Source organism: Echinops telfairi, unplaced genomic scaffold (genome assembly GCF_000313985.2).
Source record: "Echinops telfairi isolate 266 unplaced genomic scaffold, ASM31398v2 ScPeMD7_7461;HRSCAF=8499, whole genome shotgun sequence".
NCBI classification, from domain to species: Eukaryota; Metazoa; Chordata; class Mammalia; order Afrosoricida; family Tenrecidae; genus Echinops; species Echinops telfairi.
In genome coordinates this window covers 5,219,896-5,232,901 of record NW_022111361.1, presented here as the reverse complement: position 1 = coordinate 5,232,901, position 13,006 = coordinate 5,219,896, and the positions used below count along the sequence as shown (strand labels likewise).

Below are 13,006 nucleotides of genomic sequence, written 5' to 3'. Positions count from 1 at the left end.
GCAATGAATGTACAAATGCGCTTTACACAATTGATGTATGTATGGATTGTGATAAGAATTGTACGAGCCCCCAATAAAATGATTTAAAGAAACAAAAAAAGAAAACACTGCCATGATAGATCAGAAGTCCATTACTGTGTGTTATGTTATCCACTGCCCATAAGTGGTCAGAACTGCCCTTTTGGGGGCCGTTTTCCCACGAGAACTTGAAGGCTGGCTTGCTGGACCCAATGTTCACAGAGGCTGGTGGAAATATCAAGGCCCGACACTGGCTACCGAGGTTTACCCACACTGAGATGTGGCTTCCCCTCCCCCAGCCCACTGCTGCTGACGAAGGCTTGCTCCTGGTGACCCTGAGGGACAGACTAGAATGAGACTCGCCCCGCAGGGTTTCCAAGGCTGTCATTTTTTCCTAGAAGCCGACGATTGCCTCTTTTTTCCCCAGGAGGGACTGGAGGGTTCAAACTGCTGACCTTTCTGTTAGCAGCCAAAGAGTACATAAGTACTACACGACCAGGGCTCCTTGAGATGTGGTATGGAAAAAGGGCGGGGCTCAAACACTTATTACAACAAAAAAAAAATTGGCTTTTTTTAAATGTTCTGATTGGCATTGGGAGAAAGACAAGGCTTGCTACTCCCTTGCAGAGTTCGTCTTGGAAACCCACAGGGGCCCTCGGCACTGTCCTAGCGGTCGCTAAGAGTCAGAATGGATTCGGAGGCAGTGAGCGAGTGACAGGTTGGGGAGAATTCAATACTCTGCCAACACCCCCCCACCCCCTCCCCAGTTTGGCCTTCCTTTGGCTGTAACTGCATACAGACCACACCTATGGACAGAGAACAGGAGGTGGCGGGGTGGGAGGTCGGTCACGAGGCGGAACTTGCTGTCTTTTGCCTGTTCTCTAAAGGAGAGGACAGAGGAATCAGCCTATTTCTTTCCCAGGCCTGAGGAGATCATGGGACACACCCCTTCATACCTGATCTTGATCGTGTATAACAAGTAGTTTTTCTTTGGCTGCAGATTCAAATAAATGTTTTTTTTAAACAGCTCCTAAAACCACAGGTGCTGGACTGGGTATAGCTGAGTCGCCCTGGATGGGATGTCTCTTACCTCGACGTCCTTTTTCAGTTTTTCCAAGAACACGGTTTTGTTGTTGTCGTCGATATAAATCTTTTGGCCTTCGTTAATGAAATCATTGTCCTTCAAAGTTGGCAATTCTTTGGCCTGGTGGGGGGCGCGGAGAAGGGAAAGAGAGAGAGAGAAAGAGTGAGTGAGTGAGATAGAAGATAAGAAGCCTGGATGAAATTCAGAAAACAATCTTCATGCTTTCCATCCTGGACATTAACTTTGCCCTCCTCTGGGTAGGGCTTGCACCCAAGGCAATGGAACGCGAGGAGGCTTGTATACCGCAAGGGGGCACCAGTGAGCTATGACCACTGGAAGCGTTCCCACTGGGGATGGAGGCCTAGACAGACTCCGTATCATGAACTTGAGCCTGAGTGCCTTCTTGGGCTCACTGTCTGACGCTCAGACTTCTAAGTATAGAACTTGTACTCTTGGAATACAGAGTCAGGAGCCCTCAATGGGTCATACCCCCCCTGGTATGATTCCAACATTCAAGGACAGCTTGGGCAGGTTCATCCTGTTTTAGAAAAGCCCCATCTGTGATCACACTATCTAGTTTCTGGTTCAGGGAGCACGTGCAGCCAGATTGACCACGGACCCTGCCAAGTCTCCTTGTTCACATGCCCCACCAAGGAAGGTCTATCTTCCCGTGGACCATGCCAAAGAAAAGCATTGTCTTTGAACACAAAATACAGCCAGATGAACATTCACAAGTAAATCAGAGATGGAGCGAGCGAGGGAATGGCGCTTCCACCAACCAAAGCAAAGACAGCTGCATCTGTCCTGCTGCTGGGGCAGCGGGCGCGCCTGCGGACAAGCCACGGGAACGCCGAAGGGACTGTATGCCATCTAACCAGGTACAAGTTGCATTCTGAGAGCTCAAGCCCCATCGCAACCCTTCCCTTCCTTTCAGCGAAACACACTCTGGTTTCACTGTCCGGTTAAAAGGGATCTGACACAGTTCACTGCCTTTCTTGGTAGAACCAACGAGCCTCGGCTTGGTTCTCTATTCTGTGAGAGGAAAAAGCACAATCTGAGGAAAGAATCTAGTCTCCATCCTGAGTCAGAGTGATTAAAGATAAGCGAATCATCTTTTAAAGCCTACACCGCTCGCTTGCCCCTGATTTTATAAAGTACACCCTGGTGTAAAACACACCGACGTTTATCCACCCGCGTGTGCACACGTATTGTATAATTCCCAATTAGTTCCTGTGGCTGCTCATTTTGCTTGAGAGGAGACAATGTGGATAGTTTTGCGTTCCATAAAACTACTGTCGAAATAATGGTCTTTATACACTTAGGTGACGGGAAAGCTCCGAAATTCAGCCAGTTCAACCAGTGATTCTGAAGTAAGAGGCCAAATTTCCACCCGCAAGGAGCTCCTGATCGAGGACAGGAGGGAGACGGGAAAGCAGGGAGAAAGGATGGCAAGAAGCGAATTGAAGACGTACAGATGAGTCTAACAGATCCTGGGGGAGAGAGAAAATGAGCTACTTTCACACTCCGTCTTACAAGAATAAAAACGCAACACCATTCTTCACACAATTAAGGACGGGCCTAAGAAATTCACCCCTTCAACCTGCCACCAATACTTTAAAAGCAATGCAATAAATGTAAAAGCATCCCCCGCCCCCCACAGCCCCAAACCAAATAATCCAGCACAAAGCAGTCAGCTTGAAAGGACAGTGGCCAACACATTAATAATGTGCAGGGTGGGCGTTACATGCTCGGGTCCACTGTAATAGACTGAGCGGGCTCGCTTGGCCTAGTACAACTGAGAATGGAATGCCGTTTTCCAGGGAAGGGAAAGAAGTGTCCGGAAGTTTAGTAGAATTCCTTCGGGAGCCATACAGAGGTCAGTACTGCCCCCCCAATTCATGATGGAGAGTGGCTGACTGGCCAGCCAGGTCTACCCACACACAAAGCCAGACAAACAAGACCAGCCATGGTTCTTCTAGGAGACATCTTGGTAATTTCTCTGTTTTGAGGACGGAAGGGTGTGCTTTAATGTGCGTGTGCGTGTGTGTGTGTGTGTGTGTGTGTGTGTGTGTGTGTGTGTGTAAGGCGATCAGGATTAAGATGCCCGTGTCAACTCCATAACTCGTTTCAGATGTGTAAGAAAAGAAAGGGATGGCATTTTCTGTTTCTGGGACGAGAAACCACAGAGCAGGGTGACAGACCAGACAGGCTCTCAAGCACACCTTAGACGCGGGTGTGTCACAAGTCACGTCCAGGAGAGGGTGCCATGCTAGTTCATCCCAGAAGAAGGGCCTCACGTGACAGGGAACGTGTAACCCTACCTCATAAAACTCGGGACACTCTGTCCTAGATGGCTAAGCTTACTTGTGAATTTCACAGGCACTGGGGACATATTTAGATGGGATCAAGTTCAAAAATGGGCAACCAGATTGGCTGGAAGACTTAAGGGCTTATTTTAAGGATCAAGAGGCAAAGGTCTCTCCTTAGCATCAGAGCTGCTGGAGAAAACTCCAACACTGGTTGGCAAAGGGCCCCTCCCAGTACATGTTCTACAGCAGCCTTTAAGGGCCTCTGGGCTTTAGAGCCATGGATTCTGCGGTTCGAATCCTGGGCCACTGAGCATCCGTTTCTGCAGACAGTTTCTTTGTGTGTAGACTGGGCCACACAGCAGCAGCAGCAACAGCCTCACACAAGGTGCCAAGGTCCTTGCGGGCACCGTCTCCTCGATTTTCCCCAATGACCTTGACGGTCGGCTATTCTTGCCTTCGCTTTACAGAACAAGAAAATGGACTTCAGAGAGATCACATGGTTTCACTAAGGTTTCACGGCCTGGGGAAACAGTGGGTTGAGATGTGGTCCTGGGCCTGCCTGAGTCCTAACTCATGACTAGTAGCTACAGTTGGTGTGCGATTTTAACAGGAAATGTGGGGCGCACGCATGCACATCACCACCGCTGCATCATCAAGAACAATCAGTAAGTGTAGTCACTCTGGATTTAAAACTAGCGTTAAAGGTGGAGAGATTGCACAGAGAATATTTCCTTTGCAACCAAACCAACCAACCAACCAACCAACCAACCAACCAACCAACCAACCAACCTACCTACCTACCACCTCCTTTGATTGAATAAATTGTTCTTTCCTGCTAAGAATCAGATGGAAAACATTAAGTCAACTAACGATGGCTCACCCTCAAGACAACTTGATGGATCGACTTTTTAAGTTTCAAGCTATCCCTCTCATGTCGTGTTATTGCAGTTGAATGGGCTCTGACTCAGTGTGACCCAATATACAACCCAAAGAAAAGCCCTATTTATGGCCCTTGGCAGCCACTGTTGCAACCATTGTGAACCCTGAGGGCCTTCTCTAGCCTCAGGTACTATTTCCTAGCACACCCTCCGACAAGATTCTGTTGTGGTCCACAGCGTTGTCATTGTTTAATCTTTCGAAGTTTAACACAAGACCTTAATCCATCTAAGAGGTCTGCTGAAACCTGTCTGTTGTGAGAGTCACTGCTGGGATTGGAAACACTGCTGGCAAAGCTTCCAGTCTTACAGCCGCACACTCCATGAGGAAGCGTGACCTCACCCTAGGAAAGTGCCTGCGTCAACGATATTCAGAGAAATATTTGTGGGCGGTGACAGATCTTAATGTAACAACGGATTCTACCCTTAAGAGTTTTCCAAACCAAATAGAGGAAAGAACTAAGAGGCAAAGGACATTTATAGAGGTATAATTATAGGCAATGTATATATGTAAATATACTAAAATATAACAATAGGGATATAGGTCTATGTACATATATTTATAGGTTAAGTATCAAGGTAGCAGATGGACAGTGGCTCTACTCAAGTCCTCCCTCAACACAAGAACACACTGTTCAAACAACCTGGCATTCTGTGATGCTCACCATCCCGACACAATTGCTGTGCATAAGCAAAGGTGAAGAAAGCTGATTGTGCTCAGCTATTAGAAGATGTAACGTGGGGTCTGAAAGACTTGAAGTTAAACAAGCAGCTATCTAGCAGGCAAGAAACAAAGCTCACATGGAAGAAGCACACCAGCCTGTGTGATGATGGAATCAGGCATCAGAAGACCCAAAACAGACAATCATATAGATGCAAATGAAGAGGGCATAGTAGAGACCCAAATCTGTAGACAGTCGGACATCCCCTCACAGAAGGGTCACAAGGAAGGGACAAGCCAGCTAGGGTGCAGTATAGCACCGACAAAACAAAATATTCCTCTAGTTCAGCGGTTCTCAACCTGTGGGTTGTGACCCCTTTGGGGTTGGAACAACCCTTTCACAGGGGCCACCTGATTCATAACAGTAGTAAAATTACAGTCATGAAGTACCAACAAAAATAACTTTATAGTTTGGGGGTCACCACAATATGAGGAACTGTATTAAAGGGCCGTGGCATTAGTAAGGTTGAGATCCACTGCTATAGTTCTTTAATGTCTCCCCCCTCCCCCCACTATTATGACCCCAGTTTTACCTTACAAATTCGGCTATACCAGAGCATGTACACTGGTACAGATAAGAGCTCTGGACACAAAGAATACAGGACAAATAAACCCCTCAGGAACAATAATGCGAGTATTGATACCATGAGGGTAGGGAGAAGGTGGGGGGGACAAAGGGGGAACCGATCACAATGATCGATGTATAACCTCCCCTACCCCCACCAGGGTGATGAACAACAGAAACATGGGTGAAGGGAGACAGCAGATGGTGTAAGAAAATAATAATAATTTATAATCAAAGGGTCACAAGCGTGGAAGGGTGGGGGGGAGAGGGAAAAAAGATGCTGATACCAAGGGCTCAAGTAGAAAGATGATGATGGCAACATATGTATAAATGTACTAGATACAAATGATGTGTGGATTGTTATAAGAGCTGCAAGAGCCCCCAATAAAATGATTTATTTTAAAAAGCCAGAGTTTTCCCAAACAAAACCTTATAGTCAAGGAATCTGGCTCTTTAACCGGTATCTCTAAGACTCTTTCAGTGGAGTCCCAGGAGAGCAGAGACGGTTAAGCCTGCTGCTACAAACTGAGAGGCTGGGGGTTCAGGCCCACCCAGAGCTCCTCAGAAGGAAAGCCTGCAGCCATTGGCCTATGGAAGGTCACAGTTACTGAAACAGCAAGTGGGAGCCCAGATCCACTCGACTCCGCTGTGTGGTGGTGGTGGTGATGGTGTTGACTGCCTTTTCTACTTCCATGCAGAGATAACGAGAGGGTGGATGGAGCACACCGCCGGGACCAAAGGCACTGGGCTGACGAAAGCTTCTCCACTGTGCACTAGGAGGCGCACGGTGGCCAGCAACCTCTCGGAAGGGGTTTGCTCTAACCTAAGTTCTCCTAGCTGGCTCTGCTGGAGCCAAGGGAGGGAACTTCTCTCACTCCTGCTGCCCTCTTCCAGCGGCCTAGTCCTGGCTGAGGACTGGACTCCCCTGTCTGGGGGTCTTTGGGAGCTGCCCCAAGGCCCGTCCAGCGGCCGCAATCTAGGGTGCAATCAGCGTCCGCCTTGGCGGGCTGATGATTTCAGCCTTGGCAGCAAAATGATTTTCTTTCTCATGAGATAATCCTGCTGGGGTGGAGCAGAATCACAATAGCATTCACCCCTACGAGGTGGCAATAAACACAGCTCAGGGCAGAAATGGAGCTACGCCATTCCCCCAACACGCTGGCTCTCCAGATTCTATTACGCGAGGCTAAATCCAGCCGGCGGAGTGCCCCTCAGGCTTGGACGCGGTGGGGAGGCCCAACCCCAGGTCTCCTGGGCGCGGTCCAGGTTTCCACTTGGGACCCTTCGGGAGCACAGACTGGGTCCAGGCTGTCCGGATGACAGTTCACCTGCTCCACTTCTTAGCGGAGTGACTTTGGGCAATCAATTCCACCGCTCCGCGGGTGGGTTTCCGTGGCTTTCCACGGGGATCAGCAGTTACAAAGTCCACACGTGCAAGGGATGAACGCAGTGGCCTGCCACAGGGAGAACACGGGGTGGGGTGGGAGTGGACAGATTCCCTGCCTGTGAGTTCCACTCTCCCACCAACGTTTTGAAGCCCCCTGCTATCGGCAGTGCGGTTGCTGCTGTCTGTCTGTCTGTGTCTCTGGTTGGGCTCGTATATCCATGGACATCCTCATAATGAATCTAGAACAAGGACTCTTTAAAATAGATATGGCCACCCTCTATTTATAAGCTAGATATGAAATACACAGGTCTTTGAAATACAGATGCATGTATACGCACATGCACACGCTGGTCTAGTTAATATTTTTTCATGGTAGCTGTGATGTTCTGGACTGGATATTTAAAATGGCAACCCTCCGTTCCCTCACAGGGCGAGAGCCCTCGACTCGCTCCATTGCTGCGAACCCTCAGTGAGCACCCACAGGGCTCAGCCTTTAAGAATGTTCTTCCTCCCCTCCCCCCAGAAGAATCTATTTGAGTGGACAGCAGTGAAGCTGCAGTTAGGGGAGAGGGGCATGTCTGATTAGAGTAAAAGGGAGCCCTTAGTGGGAGGAAGAGAGAGTGGAGCACATCCTGACCCACCAGGCCTGGAGAACAACATCAACACCCTGAACAGCCAAAAGACAGAGTGGACAATATGGCTGATCCCACCATGAGACACGCCGTCCCTTGATGGCCCCGGGCTCTAAGGGGGACAACACTGGAGACTCAGTGTTTGGACTGACAGACTGATCCTGAGACACCGAGGCAAACCACAAAAAGCGTGCGGCAGAGCAACCGTGGGAGCAGAGCAGAGAGCTCCCGAGGGAGTACAAAGGACAGACTCTGGGGTCAGAGCATGGTACCCCATCGGTCCTGACTGAAGGACATGTCTAGAGATCAAAAATCAGACCTTGATCTATTTACAGGTTTTTCTTTCTGCTTAAAATTTTTTCTTTTAATTAACTTATCCTTCTATGGGTAATGGGTTTCCTTTTTTGTTGCCATTGCTGTGCTCTCACTGATCGCCTATCTTGCTATGGCTTGTTTTTTGATGCATATTATTATCTCTACAGATCTATCTAGATAAGATAGACTGGATGAATAGTCTGGAGGAGAAAACAATGGGACCAACGGTTCTGGGGGGACAAGGGAGAGGGGGAGGCAGGGGTAAGGAGGTGGTGCTGACCAACCCAGGGACAGGGGAGCAATAAGTGATCCAAAAACAGTGGCAAGGAGGGTGCGAGAGGCCTGGTAGGGATTCAGCAAGGGCAATGTAACCGAGAGAAATCACTGAAACCCAAATAAAGGCTGAGCATGATAGTGGGACAAGAGGAAAGTAAAGGGAAATAGAGGAAAGAACTAGGGGACAAAGGGTATGTATAGAGGTTTTAAGACTGGAATGTACATATGTACATATATTTATATAAGAGTGTGGAGAAACAGATCTACATGCATATATCTACAGGTTTAGTATTAAGGCAACAGATGGACATTGGGTCTCCACTCAAGCACTTACTCATTGCAAGAACACATTGTTCTATTAAATTGGCATTCCAGGATGCACACCTCCCCGAAATGATAGCTGAAGGAAAATGTGAACATAAGCAAAGGTGGTGAAGAAAACTGATGGTGCCCGGCTATCAAAAGATACAGCGTCCGGGGTCTTAAAGGCTTGAAGATAAACAAGCGGCCATCTAGCTGAGAAGCATCAAAGCTCATATGGAAGAAGCACACCGGACTGTCTGACCACGAAGTGTAGAAGGGACCAGTTATCAGACACCAAAGAACTAAAAATCAGATCAGTGGGTGCCCACCTTCCTGATACAATCACTAAAAACAAGAGTGTGCATAAGCAATGTGGTAAAGAAAGCTGATGGTGCCCGGCTATCAAAAGATATAGCGTCTGTGGTCCTAAAGGCTTGAAGATAAACAAGCGGCCAACTAGCTCAGAAGCAACAAAGCCCACATGGAAGAAGCACACCAGCATGTGTGACCACGAGCTGTTGAAGGGATCAGGTGTCAGGCATCAAAGAACAAGAAATCATGTCATTGGAAAGGTGGGTGAGTGCAGAGTGGAGACTCAGAGTCTATCGGTAGGCAACTGAATACCCCCTTGTGGGGTTGTGGGGAGGAGACGAGCCAATCAGGGTGCAGGGTAGCAACATAAAACATAACTTTCCTCTAGTTCTTAAATGCTTCCTCCCCCCCCCCCCACTATCATGATCTCAATTCTGCTTGAAAATCTGGCTACACCAGAGGATGTACATTGTACAGATAGCAACTGGAAACACAGGGAATCCAGGACAGATGACTCCTTCAGGACCAGTGGTGAGAGGGGCGATGCCTGGAGGGTGAAGGGAATGTGGGGTAGAAGGGGGAACCATTCTAACTATAACCTCCTCCCTGGGGGATGGACAGCAGAGAAGAGGGCGAAGGGAGACGTTGGACAGCGTGACTTATGACAAAACTATAATAATTTATGAATTATGAAGGGTTCATGATGGAGGGGGGAGGGGAAGGGAGTAGGAAAATGAGCAATTGATATTAAGGGCTAAATTAGAAGGCAAATGTTTTGAGAATGATGAGGGCAACAAATGTACATATGTGCTTGACAAAATGGATGTATGTATGGACTATGATAAAAATTGTACGAGCGCCCAATAAAAAAAAAAGAATGTTCTTCCTATTTGCTTTATAAAGAAATGGGCGTTTAAAAATTGAGCTATCAGGAATGTAAACCATGCTTAAATTCCCCCCACACTCCCTGCCGCCCCCATTGTTTTACCCATTAGCCTCCCATGGATTCTCCTCTCCGACTGCCTCTCCTCACTGCACACGGCCTAACACACACAAAACCTCAAACCCATTGGAGTCGATTCTCACTAATGGTGATGCTAGCAGGCTAGCTATAGGGCAGAGGAGAACCGCTCCTTTGAGTTTCTGAGGCTGGAGATTTTTACATAAGCAGAGAACCTCATCTTTTCCCCCCAAGGAGTGGCAGGTGCATTTGAATCGTTGTTCTTGCAGTTAGTAGCCCGGCACTTAACCCATAAGGCACCACCAGGGCTCCTTAGCATACACAGGTGCAAGGCTATTCCACTTCATTGCACCAGATACACAGGGAACATTTGATCAGGTGCACTAAAGGCTACATTGGCCCGAGGTCCTGTGATAGTTACAGAATCTGTTGTCCATTTGAGGCTTAAGAGTGAAAGGGTGGAGTTTAGCCTGTCAATCAGGTCACAGCTTGATGACCCAATTTGGAGGCACTAAAGAGATAAATAGCTTGCTGGAGGCAGGACACATGCGCACTCCCTGCCAGACATTACTGAGGATGAGCCTGAGGGAGCTACACTGATACAGCCAGAGCCCTGGGAACTGGAGGAGCCAAGTGGAGACCCCAGCCAGCATTGAGATGCTTCTACCACCACTGGATCCAAAGACTTTCCACCCTGTGATCTTCCTGCATTCGGCATTATTGCATGGTTGTTTCAGTCTCAACAGTAATTTATGGACTAGTATTGATCATATGGGCTAAGATTGGACGTATGGACTTGATCTGGAATGTTTTCTCAATATTCAATATTGAATTGCTCTTGCATATACACATATGAGTGTCTGGATTTGTTTCTCTAGTCAACCCAGACTAACACAGGTCCTAAGTCTATAACCTGTTTTCCAAACCCCAACTGTGGGTTTTCCTGAGCAAAGCTTCTACGATCACCTGGAAAGGCTCTCCCGGTGGGAAAGTGTGGCTGCAAGCACCTCCCCACTCCCTGTTGCTGAAACCCAAATGAGGGGCGGCGGGCTTGTGATACGATCATAAACTTGGGTAAGTTAACTTCTTAGAATAATAAAGCATCTACAATTTATGATCATTTAATAACATGTTATGAAATTCAATGAACACACATAGCCAAAGACAAATTGCTGACTTGGGGGCATGACTTAAAATTTTCCATGGGCTAGGCTTTTTCCTCATGAACACATTATAATAGGGGGTAATTGAGTGAATGCTATTTTGATGACTTAAAGCAGAAATTCACTAACTGAAATCTTAGTAGCCAGAAAACAGAACCAAAATAGGAGGGTGTACTAAAGTCCATGGGAACATCTGACTTGCTATGAGCAGTATAAAGAAAACCAGTCTAACATAAATATTTTGTTCCTCGTTTTTATTTTTACATTATTGGGTGAACAGTTTTCTGTTTCTTTAAACACAGTATTATAGACTGCCCCTCAGTAAGCCTGTATTCTTCAACCATAAGAAATATAGTATGTCACACTAGTATAGAGCAGAGGATTACGTAATATTGCTCTTGTAGCCATAGTCTTTGTTACTCCCGCCCCACCAAATGACTTTTCCCTTCATGGATCTGGCTAAAGGAAGTGGGAGGAAGATACCGGTGGGATTCGTGGTGGATGGGATTCCAGCAGCTGGGCTTCAGGAAAAGGAGACATCTCAGACACAGGAGGAGGGGAAATCAGACTACCAGCATGAGAGAAGAGCCAGTTCGGGAGTATGTGCCTTTTGGACCCTGAGATCCCTGTGCTTTGAAACTCCTCGGACCAAGTGACAGCTGTGACACTGGAGGAGGGGCCACGGAGGGGCCGCAGCAGCACCAAGAGCTGGAGCTGAGACAGTGCAGTGGGCGTCCCACCCAGAGTAAGTCAAGCTGGTTGCTTTTAAGGAAGGAGGCTGGGCTTGTGCAGACAAGCTTCCCCAGGCATTTAACTGGGGCGTAGTGGGGTGGTGAGAGAGGCTGCTAACTGCAAAGTCAGCATTTTCACACCGCAGCGGCAGAAAGAGGAAGCTCTCTACTCCCATGCGGAGCTAGTCTCACAAACCACAGAGGCAGTTCTACTCTGTCCTATAGGGTTGCTATGATTCGGAATCTACTTGATGGCAGCCAGTGAGAAGTTTGCTGACTTGAGAAGTTAGTGCTTTCTGGCTGAGACTGAATGTCGGAGTGGCATGCCCTCTGGCTTTTTTATTGGCAGCCTTGGAAAACTTTGTAACCTTGCACAAAGACTGAAGATCAGACAGAGGCTTGCCTGTGGGCACAGCTGAGAAGAGGCTGTCCTGTTTCCTGAGCTAACGGCAAGGTCAGTAGTTTGAAACCTCCAGCCACTCCGAGGGAAAAAGACGAGGCTTTCGGCTTCTGTAAAAGTGAATTACCAGTCTGGCCCCAGTCCCAAATACTATGTGGACACCTGCCCCTCCCCCCAGAAGAATTTATTTCAAAAGATGGCATTGAATCTGCAGCTCCGGGAGAGGGACATATCTGATCGGAGCACATGGGAGCAGATGAAGGGGGAGGAGGAGAGAGTGGAGTACATCCTGGGCCACCAGGCTTTGAGGACGATGACCCCAATTAGAGCAGCCAGTCCACAGAGAGGACCACATGGCCAGGCCCACTATGAGACATGACGCCCCTCGCTGACCTACAGGGGACAACCCGGAGACACAGTGTGGAAATTGCACCCGATGTGATTCTGCCACACCGAGGCAAAGCACTAAGGGGTGCAACAGAACAGCAAGAGAATGGAATGGCGAGGTCCCCAGGGAATGCTGAAGGTGGACTTTGGGGCCAGGGCATGGCGCCCCAACAGACTGGACTGGAAAACACTCCTAAAGGCCAACAAATGATCCTTGAACTGACTACAAGCTTTTCTTTCTTGTTGTGTTTTTTTCTGTCATTGGTTTGTTGTTGTTGTTATTTTGTTGTATGTTGTTGCCTGGTTTTGCTCTGTTTTGTCTTTGTGCATGTTATTATCTCCGCATGTCTGTCTCAATAAGATATGCTGGATGAACAATTCAGAGGAGAAAACAATGGGACCGACAGTTTGGGGGGGACATGGGATAGGGGGAGGTGGGGGGAAAGGAAGTGGTGTTAACAAACCCAGGGACAAGGGAACAACAAGTGATCCAAATTGGTGGTGAGG

General features: G+C 48.0%; 1 protein-coding gene across 2 annotated transcripts in view; it reads right to left on the bottom strand.

Annotated features, from left to right (window-relative positions):
• PIP4K2A (phosphatidylinositol-5-phosphate 4-kinase type 2 alpha) overlaps positions 1-13,006 on the bottom strand; it is a 127,684-nt gene that overhangs the window by 42,890 nt on the left and 71,788 nt on the right. For both annotated transcript variants that reach the window (XM_045283520.1, XM_004710809.4), the window contains exon 7: positions 1,109-1,222. In XM_045283520.1, the coding sequence (XP_045139455.1) occupies positions 1,109-1,222 (114 nt within the window). The remainder of the gene's footprint in view (positions 1-1,108; positions 1,223-13,006) is intronic.